Here is a 24,328-nt window from a genome sequence, read left to right on the forward strand (position 1 = left end):
CAAATACAAGAGTTCAACCAAAGTCCTTACTTTGTAGCAATTTAAAATATCCCAATTCTTGTCCACCACCGTCCCATTAATTTGTATCAAGTAAGTCTTACTTTGTAGCCACCAGTATTATTTTGACAGCTCATTTGACAGCTCAGTCTCTAGGTAACTGCTGCTCCGGCAGTCTGGCCAGAGTTGTCGACAGTGGAGGGTCCCCCGTTCAAAACTCTATCCTTTTACAGGCAAGGTTAGTTCAATTTTTCTCTCCCCCTTCTCCTGCTCCAGGGGGGGAGACTCTTTCGATGTCAGGTTTAACAAGTTTTCAGAATTAAAAGAACTTTCCCTTTAAATGCAGCTCAGTCTTTTCATTGCTCCGTTAATCATGCAGCTCCGGGAGGCAGACTTCCTTATTTTTTGCCTTTCCCGTTTTCAGCCAAATCTTCTTAAATTTAAAGTCCCCTTTACTTTTCAGTTCTTACTCACGGGGTTTGTAGTCAATCAGTTGTTTCAGGAAGGAATCGGCGCTCTCCGTCAATGGCGACGCGGCTTCACTCCGCAGGCTGGGTAGCGATCCTCAGCACCGCACTCACTCCCGATGCCGCTCCGGAGCCTTTAAAAAGGCTCTTTCGCGATACCGGGGGGTGCAAAGGTGCCCGCCGGATCTCCTTGTCCACAGGCTTCAGCGCCTGTGATTCTAGGGGTCCCCCGCTCGCCGTAGCGGGTCAGACCCGAACCCGCGGAGCAGTCCTGCCTCGGAGCTCGAGGCAAAGGCAGCCATTAGACGCTGGCGCCGACCGGAAGTCTGTTCAGGGAAGTTTTTAACGTGTGATATTTTAGTGTATTTTTGGTTTCTATAGAAGCCGCCCAGAGTGGCTGGGTAGGCCCAGCCAGATGGGCGGGGTATAAATTATTATTTATTATTATAGCAGATGACTTTTCCAGTTTCTCCCTCCTCTGACAGGCCACTGCTCATGCATGTAGACTTCAGCAGCCATGCACCAAGACAAACTAGTTGCAGTAATACCTGCAACCCAGATTTGAGGAGAGACATCTAGTCACCGTACAAATTCACCAATAACCTTCTTCTAACATAGCACATTGTTTCAACAAAATCGTACTAGTTGTCAATGGTTGCTTGAAAGCTAGAACGTAAAACTAGATATCCAGCTTCTGGAACAAGCCCAAGTCTAGTGATGATGGCTTTTTAAAAAGAATTAAACACACAAACACAAAGTTTTTTTGCAGTTTGGCCATATTTCTTGAGAATTAGATGTGTGTGTTTTCCTCAAGCAGCTCTGAGAAATGGGCACTCAACAGCCTAAATTCCCAGAACTATAAAAGAACAGAATATATAGTTTCTCCCAAGGGAACAGCTTTGATTTAACATTTGTGGCTTCTCTAATATCTGGCATTTTCTACTCTTATTGTAAAAATAAAATTGCTAACAAAGTTTAATTCTAAGGTGACTTGGCCCTGCTATTACCAAATCATGTTATGCTCCCTGAGCTGTGTAACCAAATGAATGCCACTCCTGCGTTCTCTAGAGACTACTAAAAGGGTTAACCAGTTCCCCAGCTCTGCATAGTAGTTCACAGAAACACCCTTACTTTATTGTATTAATAACGCCAGCGGCTTCCAGATGCTAGTCACTTGGATCAATACATGCTCTGCCACTTTACCGCTGTCCAGAAAGCAACTGCATTAAACTCGAAGACAGGGAAATTACAGCAGACTACCCCTCTCAGCAAGGAGGGAGTTTTCCTTCAGTCTTTACATTCACTGAGCCTGATGGACCAATGGCAGCATCCTATGATGTTGCATAGCAATGTACGGTTGCCAAGAAAGGTGGGCAGGAGCCCTGAGCTCTCAAGAGTCAGCATCTGGGCCCCAGACTGAGCAAGCACATAGACCACCAGGTCACAGTCTTCTTCACTATGGCGAGATGGAGTGTTTTAGTAAGAATAAGATGGATAGCTCAGTTGGTTAGAGTGTGGTGCTGATAATGCCAAGGTTGAGGGTTTGATCCCTGTATGGAGCAGCCTCATATTCCTGCATTGCAGGGGGTTGGACTAGATGATCCTCAGGGTCCCTTCCAACTCTATGATTCTATGAAGTAAATTTGCTTCTATACATATACATATCAATTACATATACATATTCTATACATATAAATTAGCATGTGAAAAGTGTATGCAAATCTGTAAACCCTCTTTTTTTTTTTACTATGCAGAAGTAGTCATTTTATAATCCAGAGCCATTCATGTTAACACTACCTTTAGTTGTTTAAAATTATAAATGCTTATATTTTTATGTGTTCACAGGATCATTTTATTTTGCGTAAGAGGTTTTTATATTTTGTAAGCCACTTAGAAACCTATTTCAGCATTAAGCTGTATACAAAATAATAATAATAATAATAATAATAATAATACAAATCTTCATTAATAAATGTAACAGAAGGCATTCAAATAGCTCAGGGTACAATGTGTATTTTGTGGGGGGTGGTCTTCAGAAACCATGCTTTTATCCTTGTGGATAAACTGATTAATGCATAAGCAGGACAGAACAGACATATGAATGTGAGTTCTTCTCAAGCCAGTACAAGCCAGAGCAGCGCACGGAAACGCTGTTTACCTTCCCACCAGAGCGTTACCTATTTATCTACTTGCACTTTGATGTGCTTTTGAACTGCTAGGTTGGCAGGAGCAGCGACCGAGCAACGGGAGCTCACCCCGTCGCAGGGATTCGAACCGCCAACCTTCTGATCGGCAAGTCCTAGGCTCTGTGGTTTAAGCCACAGCGCCGCTCACTGTTAAAGCATCTTTAAAATGCATGGCTTCCTGCAAAGAATCCTGGGAACTATAGCTTTGTAACTACAGATCCCAGGATTCTTTGGGGGAAGCCATAACTGTTAAAAGTGGTATAATAGTGCTTTAAATGTATGGTGTGGAGGTGAGCTCAGTGGAGCCAATGTGGGATTTTCTTCCAGTGCCAAAAGAGCCAGGGGTTTTCTAGTTTGGCCCTAAGGCAGCTCAATGCATGCCTTGGAGGAAAGGCAGTAAGATATGGATGTGTGGCTGGGGAAACCCAGCCGGATGGGAGAGGTATAAATAATAAACTTATTATTATTAAGAAATAATCATTCATTCACGGGTAGCCATGACTAAAGCCTGGTTGGCAGACAGTAGACTAGGGGGACTAGACTAGTATACCTTAAATGTTCCCCTGGTGCCTCCTTCCCAAAGCTTGGGAAGGTTCTGCCCAGCTTAGGGAGGGTGATGTGATGCTCATGCGCACGATGTCCTGTGCATGAGCATCATGCCTTCCTCCCTAATCGGCTTCACAAGCTGGCACCTCTGGCCTTAACTGTTCCCCTATGAAAAATGTCACCACACGCCATTGTTGGTCGACATATTTCTGAGGATGCAAAATCCTCATACTGAGACTGTACCCCCCATATCCACAAGGGGATCTGGTTGCATGCAAGAAAATAATAAAGTTGTTTACTTATTTCAAGCAAACAAGCTTCCCACTGAACACAGCCATTCAGCACCCACCTTCATGTGCTGAGCTCAAAAGAGTTTGAACAAGGGGACTGAAGGTAAAAAGGAATCGCTGCATCAATGTGCTCCCCTAGATAAGCTCCGTAACTCCAATTAAATCTGTTGGAAAAATAGGTGTGCGCTGAGATTACACCGCTGGCTGCCGCGCTGTTAAAGCAACACTGGCACCAACTCGCCTCCTTTGCCTTGACATCAATTGGAATAAGCTTGCATGTGAATTGCCCACCCAACCCCCGTAACATATTACAAATCAAGACTAGCATGCCGACACTTAAAGAGGATTGTAAACCTTGGAGAACACAGGTTTATAATGGAGCTAAAACACCAACGCACCTTTAACTAGAGCAGCCCTGGGAGAAAAGATGTTGCCATAAACTCCGTTTCACTTTCCCAGCATATGCTTTTACAATACATGAACGACATATATCAGCTTCTACACTTCCAACATACAGAGGTCTTACATTTTCCTTTCCACCAGAGGAATGTAGTCTTATCAGCCTGTTTCAAAGGCGGAAGGAAAGGGGTCAAAAGAGAAAGAGCCGGGCAGAGGGAGAAGTAAGATCTTGTTTTTGTGTTGCTGGAAATAACAATCTTGGCAAATAGACAGCAGTGCGCTAGTAAATGTCAAAACAGTTTGCATTATAATGATCTATTTCTATACAATCAACCGAAAGCCAGAAGTTCTGTGTTGTCTTCTTCCCATGCTACCAGCATGGATCCATGGACAAATGTTTACTTTAAACTATTCATTTTACAGTAAAATGCCCTAAAGTTCAAGGCAGGGTTGCAAAAGCCAACTCTCCAGCATACACCCCAAACTGTCAGTCAAAGCGGATCTTGACAACAAGACAAAATGAAAAGGCATGTTTGCAGAGAGAGCGCCCACCAACTTTTTGTTATTCAAAATTGCTGCTTGAAAACATTTTTTTTTTCATTCAACAAAATATAGACCGCCCCAGTTAATTGTACGCCAACAATGAATGACACAAAATAGGAAGAAGTTTCTCTTCAGCCAGGCTCCAATACAGGACGTTAACTGAGCTGGGAGCTGAGGCGCCAGCTTGTGCCACGGGGGGGGGGTGTTACACACATGACATCATACATGTGACATGGAGACAAGCCGGGGCCTCCCCTCTCAGCATCAGCTACTGTAATTGGCGGCTGGGGGAATTCAAGATGTCATTTTGCGGGTGCCTCGAATAAATAAATCAGATTGAAGCTGGGTTGTTTGAGTTCTGCGTGAGTGTTGCGGGGGGAAGAGATTTCAGGCCCCTGGCTCCAGGCATAATTTGGGGAACAGACAGGAGAAATACAAGAGAGAGGGTGCCCAGACCTTCCCCTCTCCACATGTTCCCTCCCTAGAAAAGGAGGAGTTAAACCTTGCTTCACTGCAAAATCCACCCCCATACACCTCAGATTAACTCCCGCAGGCCACACAATTAATGTACTGTAACAAGTAGTTAGGCCCCATCACTCTAGCTGCTGCACTCTTTATGGGACGCGGGTGGCGCTGTGGGTAAAAGCCTCAGCGCCTAGGGCTTGCCGATCGAAAGGTCGGCAGTTCGAATCCCCACGGTGGGGTGCGCTCCCGCTGCTCGGTCCCAGCGCCTGCCAACCTAGCAGTTCGAAAGCACCCCCGGGGTGCAAGTAGATAAATAGGGACTGCTTACTAGCGGGAAGGTAAACAGCGTTTCCGTGTGCGGCTCTGGCTCGCCAGAGCAGCGATGTCACGCTGGCCATGTGACCCGGAAGTGTCTGCGGACAGCGCTGGCCCCCGGCCTCTTGAGTGAGATGGGCGCACAACCCTAGAGTCTGTCAAGACTGGCCCGTACGGGCAGGGGTACCTTTACCTTTACCTTAAACCTTGCTTCACTGCAAAATCCACCCCCATACACCTCAGATTAAAACATTTAACTCCCGCAGGCCACACAATTAATGTAACAAGTAGTTAGGCCCCATCCCTCTAGCTGCTGCACTCTTTATGTTTCAAATATTAAATTGCAATGGAGTTCTTCGCTAATAAAACATTTACTGTTTCCATCACACCTTGAGGGGTATGTTCAGGGCCACGGAGCTGCCGCAAGTATATACAATGAGAATCCCCTGCAGTCAACAAAAGAGCAAGTGTGGACAAACTCTGGCTGGTAATGTGGTTTTGTCCCCCATATATTCCCTTTCAAGGGGCGGGGAGGGTGTTCCATATATGAATGAAGCTTCAGGAAGAAGTGACAAATACCAGGTTCAGGAGATATTACCCAAGGTACTGACTTAAAAGAAGAAAAACTGCATTTATTTCACAGGTATACAGTAAATGTCACTCTCCCCAGTTGCATCCCAAAACCCAGCAGACTCCACTAGGAAAAAAAATGCCACTGAGATCAGCATCTGACGCACAGAATTAGGGTAGGTTCGGCTTTGTCCATTTAAAGGTGTGGCAGCGAGGACAAAGTGAATCAGCAGGTTTACTGCCTCCATAAAACTTGGAGCACCAAGTCTGAACACATCAAGGTATCATGGAAATGGTGACCTTTGTAGACTCTGAAAGCTACACTTGACACACGGTGTCTAGAATGTAATTATTGTGTTTATATCAAGGCATCATGCAGGACTCATCCCATCCCATTTTATCCTTACAACAACCCTTTGAGGTAGTTTAGGCTAAGAGCAAGTGATCAGCCCAAGGGCACCCAGAAATCATCACGGCCATGTGGGGAATCTGAATTTGAGCTTTCCTCCCCTCCAATTCTAACCACCATAGTTTGGGTCCTATTCTTTAATTTTCTCATATATATTTCGGTCTTGGTACTCTAGAAAAGAGGTTTATCGTGCCAGTCTCCCTGAAGGGCTAGTTTTATCACATGCAGGAAATGCATTCAGAAAATATCACACCCTCTTCGCCGGCACCTGAGTGTCCAGAATTCTAACTGCTGGTACCGGTGACCCATGAAGGCCTTCACTGGTGTACCAGCCTCTAAGCTTTCGTAACAAAAGCAGTCAGTCTCTAGCCCTCCTAGAAAGAGAGTTATGACGCAAATGTGCACACCACTCCAAAAAGCCTGGTGAAACCCTCTTCTGGTATATGGAGAATAACTTTTAACAAGCAGATTTCCACATGGAACCACACTGCAGGGGAGCACTATGGCATGGCACCTTAATCATTATGCAGCATGCCAGAGTTCTCTTCAAGCACCAAAGCGCACTTGGACTTCACTGCAGTTGGTCCTCTTTTTGCCATTACAGCAAAAGCATTAAAAGCATTACATTAAAGCTGGGTGTGAACTTACGTGAAAGTTCAGTTCCGGGGGTCTGCATGCAAAGGCAAAATCACGCAAAGTCAGGAACCCCCTGAGCATGCCAGAGCCCTCATACTTCCTTGTCAGATCCTGCTAAGCAAGGAAAATATGCTGGGTGCACAGGTAGGTTGTGTGTATAAATGGGGGTATTTAACAGGACTCCTTTCAGCAAAGAAATGGCCTAGCATCCAATGTATGCCTTTTTCTTTTCTGTTCGTTCTTTCTTTCGCACATGGATCAAACTAGCATATGTTTATGTTTGAAAATTCAAATGTTTCACATATTATTTAGCTGTACAGTGGATGCTCAGGTTGCGAATGTGATCTGTGCGGGATGCACGTTCGCAACCCATGTCTGCGCATGCGCGGGTTGAGATTCGGCGCTTCTGCACATGTGCGACCGCCGAAACCCGGAAGTAACCTGTTCCGGTACTTCCGAGTTTCGGCAGTCCGCAACCTGAAAAAACACAACCTGAAGCGGCTGTAACCCGAGGTATGACTGTAATTCCTGCATTAAAGGGGGGGTGTCGACTAGATGACCCTTGGTTTTCCCTCTCAACTCTACAGTTCTGTGATTCTACTATTTCTATTTTTATTATGCTACTGCTGCTGCCACCTTAGCACTAATACTTTAGGGTATCTGAGGCACTTTAGGCCGGTTTTGCCAACTTCTCACACAAATATTATTTTATGGCCCTCTGGCATTTTAATACCAAAAACAATTAAGTTATCAGAGCAGTCAAATCTAGTAGACACATTTTTTAACATAAGAACCACACCAATTCTTTTAAGCATTGCTGCTTTGGTTTCAGATCTCATAGATTGCTTTCTGCCAAACAAGCAAAAGTGATCCCACATTATTCTCTGTCATCAGTTAAAAACGTGTCTCGCTCTCTGACCTCAAGACAATGCTTGCTATGTTGCTGCAGCTGGTACTTTTCCTCATTTATGTATTAAACTCAGCACTTGTGTCTTGTAGGTCAACTGGCCAGAGTCAGCCTTACTGCAAAACAACCTTCCCCAACCTAGTGTTTAGAACTTCAACTCCCATCAGCCCCAGGCGGCACAGGCTTGTTGCTTGAGACTGATGGGAGTCCTAGTCCAAAACATGTGGAGGGCATTATGCTAGGAAGGATGCTTTAAGCAGGGTTTCCCAAACTTGGATCTCCATCTGGTTTTGGACTACAGTTCTCATCATCCCTGACCACTGGTCATGCTAGCTAGGGAGGATGGGAGTTGTGGTCCAAAACCAGCTGCAGACCCTCTAAGCCTGGGGAACCCTGCTCTAAAGCAATGTGAATTCAGTGCATCACTGAAGTGAATTTGCTAACAAATGCTCCTGCCAGAAATCCTGAAAAGAGGCTGCCAGTCAAACTGAGGCAATACTGAACTGACAAATGGCTCCGTTTGGACTAAGGCAGCTTCTTGGCTTCCTTTCATTTGTGTGTTTGGTTTGGAAACATACCTGTGACACAAACCCAAATGATCAGCTGGTCTCAGACAGGCCTGTGCAGACAGCTAATTTTTTTGATTCTGGAGGAAGTGCTTAAGAGTTGAGATCCATGACACGTCATAGCCTACCTGATCCTCCATCAGCCCATGCAGGTAACAGAGAGCTGCCTTGGTAGTTCATCTAAGCTCAGTGTTGTTTACACTGATTGGCCATGGGTCTCCAAAGTTTCAGATAGGGATCTTTCCTAGCTCTGCCTGGAGATGCAAAGCACAACCTCTACAAGTGAGCAAAGACTTTTCCATTCCAGCAAGCAGAGGCTGGCCTGGCCACATTTACAGTCTTCCGGGGGGAGAGGGGACCGCTTTCTGCTGAAAGGTAACTTGAGATGCAAGCAGAGGAGGAACTGAAGGCCAGAAACAGACCTTCTGAACTTCCGGTTTCAGCTTCCCTGCAAGCAGAGCTTTAACCTCATGACCACCAGCTCACCCCTGTGAGCTGCTCTTCTCTCGTTATCACCTCGGCATGGAAGCCACCACAGCGCCAAAGATGGCCTGAGAAAAGTCGAGCACTGCTTGGCAGGAGCCCATCCTCGTGCCAACACCACTCCTCCAGAAAACAAGAGCATTAATTAAAAAATAGATATTTTTGCCTGACACAATTCCATAAAAATTGTGCTGTCATCTTGTCTGAGACCTGAGATTGCCCTTCTCCCAAGGCTGCCCTTCCTAAAATGCATGGATGAGTGAAGACTTGGACCCAGGTATTGAGGTCCTAGTTCAACCCTCAAAGGCTGCCCCTCAAGCTGCTCTTTCAGGCCCACAGCCTCCCCCCAGACCACACCCCTCACAAGCCCAGCTCAGGTATTTTTGCCTGGTTGGAATGTTGCCACAAACTAATAGCGCTTTTTGCTTACCAGGATGCAGGACAGAGAGATATGTGCAGACATGTAGAAACTAGCCTACAGTACAAAGACAAAAATTAAAATTTATTACCCTAGCTACATTTGCCTTTAACCCTGCTCACCACTGGCATGTGCCCCCACCCCACCCTCAGAAAGTGGACTGGAAAAGATTTCTCACTGCTCCCATAATTAACTTGAGAAGCACCACCCCCCCCCCCCAAAAAAAAAACCCAGGGTATGTGTGCACAAGGTCACATTAAACCCCGTGGAACAGAAAAGGGCACAGCACCTTTCTCAGCCCCTTTTCCAGATACCTCCCATCATGCTGCTCTTAAAACGAGACTAATACAACAGCCAGCTAGGAAGGAACACAGGTACCACACACGTGTCGTCAGTTTCCTCATTTGGAAGCCCAGCAAATGAACCGCAAGGGGAGCAAAAGCAATTTTAGAGGCATAACAAAAACTATACCGTGCAGCTGCAGCCAGAAGTCAGCTTCATTCATTCTCGAGGTCAAAAGGCTGCAATCGCAAATGAGGTTTCTTGATTCATTTAGAAATTGCGGGGAGAACAGAGATACTCCCCCAGTTCCTAGGAATGCTGAATCTGAGAACCTCTTCCACGTGTTTATGTAAGAAAACAGGCATTCAACCACCCCGCTCCCTTAAAATATCATTAACTTTATTACCAATTGAATGAGTTCAGGTTCTAAGGCAGCAGCCTCTCTCTCCAATGCATGATTCATTCAACAGAAACGCTAAAAGCTCCTTACCTTTACAGTTGGAACATGCTTTACCCACAAGTTTCTTCTGGCTCGCTGACTCTCAAGTAGGAAATGCATTAGTTGCATGCTTTGAAGGCGGAGCGAAGGCTATGGGCTGGTATTTATTTTTTGGGGGTGGACTTCCTCAGATGAGGTACAGGTGTTTCGAAATCCTAACTTGAAAAAGCCAGGAGCAAGGAAACGCTGGAACTACTATTCCCAGCATTCTGTTCTTCCGCCACCACGGGGCACAATGGATTGTGGGAGCTGTAGTTCTATTTTCTACGCTGTGCCTAGGACTTTTGCTAGGCGGGTGGGTGGGAAGAAATGTAAATACAAAAATCCATCCTTGCAAGAATAAGGGAGATTGTCGGTCTGTTTCACGTGTTCTTTTACAGTAAGAAAAGATATATCCATTGTTTTGGCGTTTTATAAAGACTGGCTTATCTTTGCAATTCTCTGCTTTGGCGATGGCGCAATTCACTTTCAGGACCTTTCTACTTTTAAAAATATATATATTTATTTTTAATTTGTGTTTTATTGTTATGAAACTAATTTTAACTATTTTAGTTTACCCATTTATATCATTTCCTCCAAGGAGTTCAAGGCGGCTGAGATGGTTCTCTTCTTCCCTTATTTAACCCGCACAACAACCCTGTGATGTAGGCTAGGTTGAGAAACAGTGGCTGGCCCACAGTCACCCAGTGAGCTTTGTAGCTGAGTGGGGATTTGAACCTTGGTCTCCCGGAGGTCTTAAATCAGAAAAGAAATAAATGCTTTTCTAATAAAAGAATGAAAACAAGTTAGGATGCATCCTCACCTCCCAGATCTGCTAGCTGGAAGGGGTTAGGATGGGGCACAGGTTCCCCTCCACTAGTGGAAAGGAACTTGATTTGGAGTAGGGGGATATGTCCACCACAAAATCCCTGACCGTGCCTATTGAAAAATTTACAGGCATGGATCTACAGCAATTTACAGCAGTAGCTTGTACTGGATCCTGAAATGGGGCAAAGAAGGGGGGGATGCTGAAATGGAGCAAAGGTGCCCTAAAAGGTAAAGGGACACCCTGACCATTAGGTCCAGTCGTGACCGACTCTCTGGTTGCGGCACTCATCTCACTTTATTGGCTGAGGGAGCCGGCGTACAGCTTCCGGGTCATGTGGCCAGCATGACTAAGCCTCTTCTGGCGAACCAGAGCACTGCACGGAATCGCCGTTTACCTTCCCGCTGGAGCGGTACCTATTTATCTACTTGCACTTTGACATGCTTTCGAACTGCTAGGTTGGCAGGAGCAGGGACCGAGCAATGGGAGCTCACCCCATTGCGGGGATTCGAACCGCCGAGACTCTGTGGTTTAACCCACAATGCCACCCGTGTCCCTTAAAGGTGCCCTAGGATCCCTTGTATCCCAAGCCCCTCTGCTCTTCCAGGATGCCCCAGGACCAGACCTGTCAACTCCACCACGTTGGACCTAGCTGTTTAATTCCCAGTATTGGCAGGCTTTTTAAAAAACAGAGAAAGACAAGAACTGTAGCTCAGCGGCAGAGCCCACGCTTTTCCTGCAAAAGGTCCCGAGTCCATCCCCAGCATCTCCAGGTAGATGAGAGACCCTGAAAGACCCTGCCCAAAAAAATAAATGAGTGATGCTGCCAGTCAGTGTAAGCAATACAGAGCTTGGTGGATCAATGGTCCAGCTCTGTATACTGTGCCTTCCTGCCTCATGCCAGATGTTGGCCCCTCACCTCCTGCCTGGCCAACACAAGGCAGTGCCACATCACTCCCCCCCCCCATCCAACATAGGGTTGCTCTGCTTGTCATTAGAGCCTGACACCTTATTCTGCCAATACTCAAGGTAAGGTTTCCATCCAAATAGGAATGTAGTTTGGTTTTGTCTCCCGTCTTCTGTGCTAGTATAATCAGTCAATTTAGACATAACTGCATAATTAGATATTTCATCTTCCAGTTATTTAATACTGGTGGTTAATGCCCCTCCCTCTCTCTTTAATCTGATTTTTGTGATTAATATATTGCTCCTTTATATGTACTCAGGAGAATAATGAGTTACTACACAAAGCTGTTCTCAAGGCCTACCAGATATTTACCAAAGCCAGGTCCAACAGCAGCACATGGCAACCTCAGGCAGTTCCCAGAATGTGCTGGAAAGCTGGATCTGCAGCCACAATGTTAAATTTCTCCCGAAGTAGCATCAATAAGAATAACACTCTAAATGGACCTCCAGAATCACAAGCCCCATGAAAAAGGTTGCTGCTGCACGGTACACAATTAAGCGGGATTTGAGCCTCTTCGCACATGCATTGTTCCAGTGTTTTTACTAATATTGTCTTGGCTGTCAGGCTTCCCATAAGTTGGTTGGCATAAGTTAAAAAATGTTTTATGTTAATATATGCCTATTTGCTTGTTTTATCCTCCCTCCCCATCCATTTTGTTTGTTTGTGTGTGTGTCCTGTCTTTAGAGATTATAAACCCGAAGGCAGGGCCTTTATTGTTTGTCCTAACCAGCTTATCGATGCCAGGATGTCAGTGCTACCTGTGATTGTATTTAAAGGTCCCCTGCCCCCAACAATGGTGTTATTACAGTCATCACAGCAATGATCACTGATTTACTATTGTAAAAGATGAAATAGGTGCTTATAATTTATTATTTGTATACCACCCATCTTACTGGGTTGTCCCAACTTCCAGCATAATATACATAGTAAAACATTAAAGTTAAACCTTTAAAAGCTTCCCTATACAGGGCTGCCTTCAGATGCCTCCTAAAGTTTATACTCATCTCCTTGACATCTGATGGGAGGGTGTTCCACAGGGAGGGTGCCACTACCAAGAAGGCCCTCTGCCTGTTTGCCTGTAATCTCACTTCTCGCAGTGAGGGGACCACCAGAAGACCCTCGGCGCTGGACCTCAGTGAACGATGGGGGTGAAGACGCTCCTTCAGGTATACTGCGTTGAGGCCGTTTAGGGCTTTTAAGGTCAGCATCAGCACTTTGAATTGTGCTCAGAAACATACTGGGAGCCAACGTAGGTCTTTAAGGACTGGTATAGCTGCCTCATTCTGTATTAGTTGTAGTTTCCGAGTCACCTTCAAAGACAGCCTCACACAGAGTGCATTATTACACATATATTTAACCTCCAGTTATCACTGACTAATGCTTACATCTCATTGCCATTCAACTCCTACCTCACCATTTTCTCTTTTATACAGCTGCTAACTAAGATCTCACTTTGTGCGTCTGAGGAAGTGACTTCGAGTCCCAAAAAAAGCTTACGGCATAATCAGTTTGTTCGCCTTTTAAGATTCTACACCATTTTAATTTCCACACAGTCCCAGAGTGAAATTAACATGGCTCCCCAACCTGGCCGCCTGCTGCTCATCATATAGGAGCACACATTAATGGTTATTTTGATATTCATACTTTGTCCCCATGACTTTTGGGTGGGAACCCCTTTATACAAACAACTGGATCCGCTGCAGCTTGTTTCCTGTTCCATAAATGTGTATTTTAACTATGAATCTTAGTACTATGATGAACTCACTAACGGTGGGAATTATAGTGCTTTTCTCTTCCCTCCCCTCTCCCCGCTTTAAAATTAAATGAATAAATAAAAGCAGCTGTTTTGTGTTTTACCCATTCGATCTCAACCATTTTCAATTAAGGTCTTGCCCTATGTTATGGCCTGGTTAAGGTGAATGAGGGCTTTTGAAATGGAAATGGAAAATTGCACTAGTGTCTCTCATTTGCTTCATAATAGTCCATGCGTCTGAGGACAAAACACAGCTAACCATCCTTGCATATTGATTTAGCTGTTCCTCGGGTGTCCTTTTATTCATTTTTATTTGGAAAATCGGATATCATATTGGTTCATGCGGGTGGCGAGGCGGGGAACCTTAAACATAAGATCTATGAAACAACCAACAGGAAGTGCCTGCAAAATGAATGCACGTAGAGTTTTAGCAGATTACTGGAATAACAGCTAAGAAAAAGCCTGTAACTCACCCCACACTCTGCAAATCCTGACATTACCCCCAACCCCAGCTGCTGAGTAGACAATAAGTGATGGCATTGTTTATAGGTTGTTGTTTTTTTATGGGGTATTAAAAAACTAGCGTCGGCAGGTTTTCTCATGGAATGGAGTAAAATATTAAAGGGTTTGAACTGAGGCGACATCTGCACGCATAGGACCACAGAGGACTAATTGATTCATGGGCGTGTGAAAGAGAGATTCTTTGTTTCAATTTCTGTTGTATTCCTATTTAAATATTTATTTCTCAAATGTAAATTATGTTGTACTCTAGCGGGATGGAGGATTGGGGGGCGAGGAAAGAGAACCACCCACCCGATACCTCTTGAACTGCAGCTTACGCGTGCCCTTCTGGTGAAAGGAAAAGGATACCGTTTTATAAACAACTCAGTGCAGGGAGTGATATTCAGCACATATTCAGTGCTGTTTTCCCCTAAAAAAATGTTTAGGGGTACTCTCATTTTGACTCAAGAAAATCACCATTTTATGGTTCAAATCGGGGAAAATAAATACAGTAAAAGGACAAAAGGACAGAGATTCACAAAATGTTTAGGGGTATGTGCCCCCTGCGTCCCCCCAGAAATAAAGCACTGTATATATTAAACTATCCTTGCGACTATTTGTTGAACAATTTCTTTGACATGCCTGGACTGAATGTCTGCCTGCACAGATTTATGGAGAAACTGAAACGCTAGCAAAGATTAGCAACAAGAAGTCTGTGTGTGTGTGTGTGTGTGTGTGTGTGTGTGGTTTAACATAAGATCTCGCTGATCTTTATTTTCCAATGAAGAATGTTAATAGGTTTTGCAGTAATACTAATAAGGGGTTGATGCCTTTAAATGCAAAGGCTGAGAGTTGGGAGAGTGCGCAAATTCCAAGTGACTGGTTAAAATAACACACTGGAATTGGTTTATATTTTTACATTGTGATGAAAGCTTTTCATCTTGATTATGTGCAGACAGCAGATGTTATTTAACCCTAACCAAAGAACAGGGCTGTAGAGGGTAAATATTAATAGGAGAGCTCCTCAAATAAGGCTTTTTTGTGAATATTTCCAGCAAATTAAGAATGACTACCCTCATCTACATTTTTGGGGACAGCTATGTGTCCCCATATGTGGGGCACACATAGGGGCTTAGTCATGCTGGCCACATGACCCGGAAGCTGTACACCAGCTCCCTCGGCCAATAAAGCGAGATGAGTGCCGCAACCCCAGAGTTGGCCACGACTGGACCTAATGGTCAGGGGTCCCTTTACCCTTTACCTTTATGTGTGCCCATATTGCAGGAGGAAAAGCTCTTGCAAGGTTCACCACATAAGAAGGCGGTTTGGTAGGATGTGTGGGAGAGAAATTGTTTGATTGGCATTAGAATGTGAACGCCTTCAAAGTTCACACCACATTTTGAAATGAACTTCTCCAACCAAAGAATGTACACAAATTAGGCATATATTAGGGGGCAGTATACACAAAAATGCAAATACCAGTGAAAATAACATGGGGGGGAAAGCATTGTATTAGGGGAAATTACTTGCAACTAAATGTCTATTAAGCAAAATCACATAAACAAACATGCAGATGCAGAGAAATGAGCACTAAAATGACAACAACTTTTTAAGATGAGAAACCTTTTGGTCTTGTCCGCTCAATCTGCCGGAGTCTGTCTTCGCATGCAGGGGAAGTCCCTAACTCACTGAGGGTTTGAAACCCATTGACCACCCTCACCTGGTTTAGCCAGCCAGTGAAAGCCATTTCCCTGGGGTGTGGCTGCTGTCACACACTGAGAGTTTCTAAAAGCCACAGGTGAGAACTGAGAGCAGAGTGGGGACCATAGGTGGACAAACTCCCCCAGAAGGAGTATGACGTGTCCCCTCACCAGAGAGTAAAGGGACCCCTGACCGACTCTGGGGTTGCGGCGCGCATCTCGCTTTATTGGCCGAGGGAGCCAGCGTACAGCTTCCGGGTCATGTGGCCAGCATGACTAAGCCGCTTCTGGCGAACCAGAGCAGTGCACGGAAACACCATTTACCTTCCCGCCAGAGCAGTACCTATTTATCTACTTGCACTTTGACGTGCTTTCGAACTGCTGTCCCCTAACACACCATAGACTCCAAAAGGGACAGGATGATCCTCAGAGTCCCTTCCAACTATACAATTCTCTGATTCTATCATAGTGCCATTAGGACTGTGTTGCTAAAAGATGATGTGTTTAGCATCAGGCAGCAGAACCCACATTATACTTAGAATAGGCAGCATTTCATAGCAGAAAAAAGAAAATATATTCTAAAAAGTAAAAATAATAAAACAAGCATCTGTAACCATGTATGTGGCTGGCAAGCCATGACCTAACTAAAAATTTTAAAAGGAAAAGTAGGAAGAAAGTATGTTGCAACAACCAGCACCTGCCCTATGGGTCCCCCCCGCCCTTGCCTACACTGACCCAGATGCTGCTATGGGGTCTGCTCACTGTCTTTCACTCTCAGGATATCCACAAAGCCCTGCAAGGACCTTTGTATTAGATCCACGGGCCCTGATCTCTTGACAGTTGGTCACTGCTTGTTATTGTGAGCTGAAATGTGTCCCTATCTGTGTGAGCAAGTTAATTTCTACGCCAGAATAAATGAAACACATTTAATCTGATGCTAATAAATTGGTTATTGGATTTTCCATCTCTGAACTTCATGTGCAGGAAGCCATCAGAAATTGATCTGGAGAAGGTTAGAAAGGAGTATCTTTAACAGGACTATAGCTACATTTTTGGAAGATGCATAATGTTGGTGCAAACAAATATATTAACAGAAGAATTCTTGGATGCCAAGATCCAAATCTGGGGCAAGTAGACTTGGGTGTGAAAGAACCCCAGCAGAGATTTTTAACCAGAAAATATGCACCAAAGTAAAGTGTGGAAATATAGGCTGTAAAACCTTAAAATGTGCCCTTTAAAGTGAATTTCAAAATGTCCCCTTAAAAGGGTTTCTTTCCAAAGTTTCCCTCTTCACCCTGCATAGGAAAAGACCACACATTTGGTAAGTTAAAAATGGATTAGTTACAAACTCTTCAAATGTCAGATTCATGTGATTCAGAAAAGTTTACACAGGCAGTAAAACGTAGCTTACTTACAAAGTGGTGAAAGTTCCTAAATTATTGGTATAGGAACTCAAGAGTGTCCTGCAGTTGAGCTGGCCCAACCAGCTCAAACCTCTTCACTGCTGAGCTTCTCAGGTAGACTGGAAGAGAACAAAGACTTGATTGCCTCCCAAGGTGAGGGGAAGTGGACATAGCTAAGCCTGGCAGGGCAGCTTACTCTATGGTATTAACTCCTTCATGCATTAATTAGACTTATGTGTGTTGGTCATATGGGGCTGGTTATCCCACACATTGAAACCCCAGGGTAGCAAAACAGTAGGTTCTTTATTGGTTTGAGATATACAGTGACCTGTGGAAACCACTGAGATACTATGCCCTTTGATACAGGAATGGGGAGACCCTTATTTAAATCTCCTAGGAGTAAGCCCTATTTACTGGGTCTTCTGTATAAGAAGCCATATACAGTGGTACCTCGGGTTACATATGCTTCGGGTTACATACGCTTCAGGTTACAGACTCCGCTTACCCATAAATAGTACCTTGGGTTAAGAACTTTGCTTCAGGATGAGAACAGAAATCATGCTCCGGCGGCACGGCAGCAGCAGGAGGCCCCATTAGCTAAAGTGGTGCTTCAGGTTAAGAACAGTTTCAGGTTAAGAACGGACCTCCAGAACGAATTAAGTACTTAACCCGAGGTACCACTGTATAGGGCTGCACTGTAAGTGACCTGGAACATTCACTGTCCATCAGCCTTATCTATCTGACAGCTTATGCTATAGTAAACTCTGTCAGTCTTTAAGGCAGCAATTTGTTTTGTTGGTTTTGCTGCAACAGACTAACACAGCTACTGCTCTGGAAACTACCTGACAAGGTTGCTGTGTGGACCATGTATGCCACCTTGAACTTCTTAGCAGTAGAGTGGGATATAAATGCAGTAAATACATAAATATCTATGAACTGGGATGGAAATAAGGAGCAGAAATTTATTGCTTAAGTCTTTGGGCTTAAGGTTTGCATTCCCTTATGAGCATCCTTCTAGGGCCCACCTGCTAGTGGTGCTGGTGGAGCCAGAGGCAAAGGTGAGCAGAGAATGGACAGGACTATGACCTTGGTACAGTTGGCTACATTCCAGCCACAGAGGTTTCTACACAGTCATCTCCAGGCAGGCAAGAGGCATTATAATGGTTAGAGTACATGTTCCAGCCATGCGAAAGCTGGAAGGATGTTCAGCAGGGTCAGTGAAGGACATGTCCTGAAAATGGGTATATCCTAGGTAGAGGCCTGGGGGCCAGAGAGAAAGACCTGGAGGGCCGCATTCAGCAGCTGAGCCTGAAGTTCCACATCCCTGACTTAGGATCAGGACAATAAGAAGAGCTATGAATTGCTCATGGCGGGGGGGGGGGGGGGAGTCTTGTGGCCTCCTAAAAGACTAGCAAATTTTGTATGATGTAAGCTTTTAATAGACTCGTGTTACCCATACATTTGATGAAATGGACTCCAGCCCACAAAACCACGGTACAGTAGATGTGTTGCTCTTCAAGGTGCTAAAGGACTCATTGTTCTTTTTATCCCTCTGGAAATAATTTCTCCAGAGAGTTTGCAACCCCAATAAAGACATCAAGGGCTTAGCTGCTTCAAGAAGAGTGTTTTTGTTTTTTAAAGCCACTACACTGAGGAGCCTACGAAACCTCCTCTCCTCTCCCAGTGGCAGCATTTGTTAGCTGCTTCAGCAGAATTCCAGCACTGCCTTGTCACTTTTCCCAGGCTCTCCCCTGATGGGAAGGAGCGGGGTGAAGGGCACAAGTAGTTAACTGCAGCAGTGGGTGGAGTAGGAAAATGCTTTTCCTCTTTGTGGCTATCAGATTGAGCTAACTTTAGCATGTGTTTACGATCCTCCAACAGTGCCTGGGGTTTTAGATGGGAGGAGGGGGCTTGGGGGTCTGTGAGTTGCCCCCCCTCCCCGCTTTCCCAATAAATAACGCTTTTGAGCCTGAGAGCCCAGGCTGGCACTGGGAAGACAGGAATGGAATGGGGCCCTGCAGTGAAAAGAACAAGTGTGTTTGGCGTCACCAGACCACAAGAGGAGTGGAATCTCAACAAGGGGGACGACTTGCCAACCCTTGCCAGCAAGTTTGCCCTTGTCTTCTGTAATTTTCCAAAAGGACCTTCACTGAAAGAATGCCATGGTACTGCTTTCTTTTTAAAGCGCCCCTGTTTTCATTTCCCCCTGCCTTCTGTTTCTTTAGGAAACCTCGCAGTCAGTGCAGGATAATGGCTGCATAATGGGTTCAGGTGCAGACATCAGGTGATGCAGGAATCAGATTGGGAACAGTAGAGGTCAAGTGATGACTCTAGGAGTGGGAACCTTTTTCACCCTGAGGCAGGGGCACGCAGCCGAAGAGGGCATCTTCTCAAAGTGAGGTAAGATCACCTGGCTTTGGGACGGAAAGGTATTTATAATTGTCTGAGAGAGCACCTCATGGCCTGTGCTTGCCGGATCTCCACAACGAGCCGACTCCACAAAACAGGTGCCAAAAAAGGGTCCTCCTTTGAACAGCAATGAGGGATGCGGGTGGCGCTGTGGGTTAAACCACAGAGCCTAGGACTTGCCGATCAGAAGGTCAGCGGTTCAAATCCCCGTGACAGGGTGAGCTCCCGTTGCTCGGTCCCTGCTCCTGCCAACCTAGCAGTTCAAAAGCACGTCAAAGTGCAAGTAGCTAAATAGGTACCGCTCCGGCAGGAAGGTAAACGGTGTTTCCATGTGCTGCTCTGGTTCGCCAGAGTCATGCTAGCCACATGACCCGGAAGTTGTATGCCAGCTCCCTCGGCCAATAAAGCGAGATGAGCGCCACAACCCCAGAGTCGGTCAGGGGTCCCTTTACTCTCTGGTAACAGCAAGCAACTTAACTTCAGTAGGTTGCAGTATAGTCAGGAGAGTCCCACCTTTAGATTGTAGTTAACTAACACACATTAGTAGGGTACAGCCAGAGAAGGGAACAGCAGGGATTTCAGGCTAGAATTTCATACTATATGTCACCAGTCAGAACTTTCCTGATGCAGAACATGATACAGGATAACCTATAGGCTACAACAGTTTGCTTTATATCCCTCAGACTGTGTAACCTGCAGCTGAGAGGAGCCATAGGCTGTCTCTGCTTTCAGACTAGACTGCTTTCAGACACGGATTGATCTGCATAAACTTATACACTTAATAAAACTTAAAGCTTAATTTGGCAACAAGTCTCCCCATATTGTGAGTCATTTTTGACGCAAGCCACATTTTATACCACCTTAACTGGATCCTGCCATTCAGACTTTCCAAAACACAGTGTTGTGGGAGATTTCTTGAGTAGAGGACCAATCAGCCAGAATTTTCAACAATATGTCAGGGGCACAGAGAACAGCCTTAAGGAATCTGTCACAGGATGAGTCAATTGTTATCAAACCAGCCAATAAAGGAGGAGCTGTTGTAATTTTAATTATCACAGACTACGATTTTGAAATACAACGACAACTTTCTGATACCACATATTACACATATTACCCTCATTACATGAGACTCTACTAACAGGATCACCAGACTTATTAAACAGGTTGTGTAGGAAGGTTTGGCTTTGAATTACATTACATCCACAGAGGATGGTTATTTGATTAACCAATCTCCTAGAATACCTTGTTTCTACATTTTACCTAAGATTCATAAGGCAGAATTTTCCCCACCTGGAAGACCTTTTGTCTCCGGTAGCAATTCCATTCTGGAACCTTTGGCTAAATTTTTAGATTTGTTTTTGTCATACCCAAGATTCCATAATACACTAGGGACTCCATGGATTTTGTTCCACAAATTGAATAGGTGGTAATTCCTTCCGATTCTTTCCTCGTGCCTCTGGATGTTAAATCTTTATATACCACTATACTTCATGAGGAAGCCTGCACCTGTGTATCTGACTCTCTAGGATGACATACTGTACCTTTCAAATCCTCCAGAACATTTTCTTATGGACCTATTAGACATAGCTTTAAAGAACAATTTCTTTAGATCTAGAGGCACCTTCTATTGTCAAGTAGTCCCATGGCTTCTTCCATAGCCAATTTATTTATGGCTGATTTTGAGCAGCGCTTTGTGTACGATCCTAATAATCCTTTTGCTTCAGATCTGGTTTTCTATAAAGGTTCATTGATGATATCTTTCTGATTTTTAAAAATGCCAAGAGATTTCCTGACTTTTTATTTTGGATTAATCAACTATCCCCCTCGTTGGTGTTTTCTGCCAATACTAGTCATTCATCAGTACCATTTTTGGTTACTTTAGTTACATGGACCACAAGGAATTTTTTATCTGTTCCCCAATATAAAAAAAGGATACCGACTGTAACACTTTGTTATATTTTAAATCGCATCACCCATACAATCTTAAACATAACCTACCATTGGGCCCATTTTTGTGTAGGAAAATGAATTCCTCTACTTTGGACACATACCAACAAGCAGCAGGTGAGCTAGAGATTGCCCTGGGAAATAGAGGATATCCCTGGCATATGATTCATAAAGCCCAGGTGAAAGCAGATGCATGTGTCAGGTGGGACCTTCTTGTACCCAGAAGTAAAATACCACAAAAATGTATTACCTGTTCTTTTGAGTTTACCCCACAGACGATGGAGGGAAGACAAATCATAAACAGATACTGGGGCATTGTATCTCACATTGCAGGTTGTGATCTCCCTCCCTTGATAGGGTTCCGTAGAACCCGCAATTTAAAATATTTTCCGGTTCATGGTGGTTTTAAAAGACCACGGAAAATTTCTCATCTACCAGTTGGACAGTGTGGATGCTGTTTAGCTTGAAACCAAGCTACTGAAACTGCCTCTTATCATGTCCCTAACAGATCCACGATTCTGAAATCGAATGGGTTCACTAACTGTGCCACCAGAAATGTGATTTATTTAACTCAACGCACTTGTCAGTTGATATACATTGGTGCCACCACCCGCCCTGTTAAGATTCGTATTTTAGAACACGGATACCGCATTAGAGGCAAAATCAGAGAGGCTCCACTGGTTGAACACTTAATTGAACAAAACCACACTTGTGATGACTTTCGCTTTTTTTGTTGTAAAGAACCTATATTCAACTCACTTCATGGGTGTTAATGTGCCCAGATTACTTTCCCAGATGGAGTCCAAGTATATTTATAAGCTCAATACACTAGTTCCACATGGATTTTAAATTCAACATTAGAGTTTGCAGGATTCATGTAATTACATGCAGGTGTGTTTGTGGACTTTTCTGCCGCTATGTCTTTAAATTTGTGAACCCTACCCATGTTTCCTAAGGAGGTTTAACAAAATGAAGGACATTGTCCTCTTTCTATGCTCCTCCCGATGGAAACATGAAGATGGGGACAGGTAAGTTTCTATAGAGATTTTTTATCAGTGAGACTGGGGACATTAACTATGTATGTGCAAATAGACTAGTTATTGTCTCACCTTTATTCTTGTAGATATACCCCTGCTTTAAGTTGTTTACATACTGTCTTCTCTTGTATATTATTTACTACAAAGGTATGTCTTAATTATGCATTCTCAATGTATTTTTAATTTTAATTTCCCTTATTCTATTTGTTAATTCAGTGCAATTCTGTTACAATTGATTTTTGACAGCTCGATGACTAAGCTCTTTAGCGACGAAATGTCTGCTTACCGGAACAACATGCCAGCACTGAACCACTGGTATATCACAAGTGGACTCTTTATTTACTGCATTTGCAATTGTTTAAGATTAAACCTATTTGGGAAAGAAACTACTTTTGCCATTTTTATGGGCGCTTATTGTTTGTTTACAGATAGTTGTCTTGGTGGTATTATTTCGCTTCGATTGCTTCCAGGCTACACTGCTTTCTTAATAGTTGTTCCTGTCCATAGTACACCCGAGTTATTACCTATGTGTTTGTTTTTATGATAATTATATTTGCCATTCCACCCATACAGGTCTCCAAAGCAGCTCCTGTCCACTGAAGGCTCCTCCAAGCATGGCTGCTGGCTCTCATCTGGTAGCCTACTCAATCCCACACAGTGCCACACCCAGGAAACCTGTCAGCAGGTGGCAGCTAAAGGGATATCATTTCTCCTCCTTGGGCCACGGATCTAAGCCTCGCTCATGGTTGCTCTCTCGGCCCATTCTCAAGCATAGGGGTGGGTGGAGAAGCTGTGGCCCTCCAGATGTTGTTGGACTCCAACTTCCATCAGCCTCAGCCACCACAGCCCATGGCCATGGATTGTGGGAGTTGTAGTTCAACAACATCCAAGGGCCACAGGTTCCCCATGCCTGCTCTAGCAGAACCATGCAGCAGAAAAGGTGGCCGGCCGGGCGGGGAAGGAATGCATCAATTTCAATTTCTCTCAGATTCTCATTCTTCCCGTCTTGAATTCAGTTCTCCACATTTCCACATCACTTTGCATTTAATAAGAAAATCCTCAAGAAATTTTGTCAGTGTTGTAGTACGAAAGTATACGAAACTTTGCAAAACAATTTCGCCTAATGTAATGCGTTTTTGTACGTCCTTTTTATCGTATATAATGTTAATATAATATATGCATTTTCATGCACACTTTACACTGATGTATGCATTTTTGTGCACATTCCTTAGCTGGAGAACTGCACGGCAGCACTTGGAGCAATTCAAATTTGCAAACTGAATCAAATCTCTCCTCCATCCCCAGTTCTTAGCCTGGGGATTCCAGGTGTTTCTGCTGGTTCTTAAAGCTGTGACAGGACCAGTCCAAATAGCCCGTACCTGAAAATGGCCACCAATAAAATTTGACAGCATCTGACAGTTTACAGAAGTGAAAAAAGCATCCTTTTCTCATTACCTACTTGCAGCCTTGCTCTTGGCAGCAACAAACTCTCTCATTGCTCAGTACCAAATGCCTAACGTTCAGCCTGAAATCCCGACTTGGGGCTGCGTCAGTGAAAATCGAGTTCTAAGAGCATTTTGGAAGCAGCTGAGGACCTCTGTCCTGCACCCAAAACCTCTTCAGCTGTTGCGGTACAAGCAAGGGCTTCTACTACTGCAGTCAAAGCCCTAATAGGATCAGACTGACCATTTCACAAGAACAAAGAGCACCTGCAGCATCACTACTGTTTAATTTATATACCACTTTTCCGCAGCAGCAGCAGCAACAGCAGCAACAAAATACCTGAAGTGGTTTACAGCACATAAATACTGAACAACAGCAAACAGCA

General features: G+C 44.4%; 2 protein-coding genes across 3 annotated transcripts in view; one reads left to right on the forward strand and one right to left on the reverse strand.

Moving 5' to 3' along the window:
* Positions 1–10,164, reverse strand: part of TBXAS1 (thromboxane A synthase 1) — a 223,611-nt gene extending 213,447 nt beyond the window's left edge. The window contains exon 1 of one of the 2 annotated variants that reach the window (XM_028747108.2): positions 9,970–10,164. The gene's annotated coding sequence lies outside the window, so the exon portion shown is untranslated. The remainder of the gene's footprint in view (positions 1–9,969) is intronic. The other variant, XM_077935048.1, reaches the window with a different exon arrangement.
* An 11,280-nt stretch (positions 10,165–21,444) lies between these two features.
* LOC144329091 (uncharacterized) lies at positions 21,445–22,682 on the forward strand (the record flags this gene model as incomplete). Its single annotated transcript, XM_077935603.1, has 2 exons — positions 21,445–21,862; positions 21,938–22,682. Coding segments are annotated over 2 exons (717 nt in total), but the record flags the coding sequence as incomplete, so codon positions are not given.
* Positions 22,683–24,328: the final 1,646 nt, after the last annotated feature.

The sequence above is a fragment of the Podarcis muralis genome, chromosome 10 (assembly GCF_964188315.1).
Source record: "Podarcis muralis chromosome 10, rPodMur119.hap1.1, whole genome shotgun sequence".
Taxonomy (NCBI): domain Eukaryota; kingdom Metazoa; phylum Chordata; class Lepidosauria; order Squamata; family Lacertidae; genus Podarcis; species Podarcis muralis.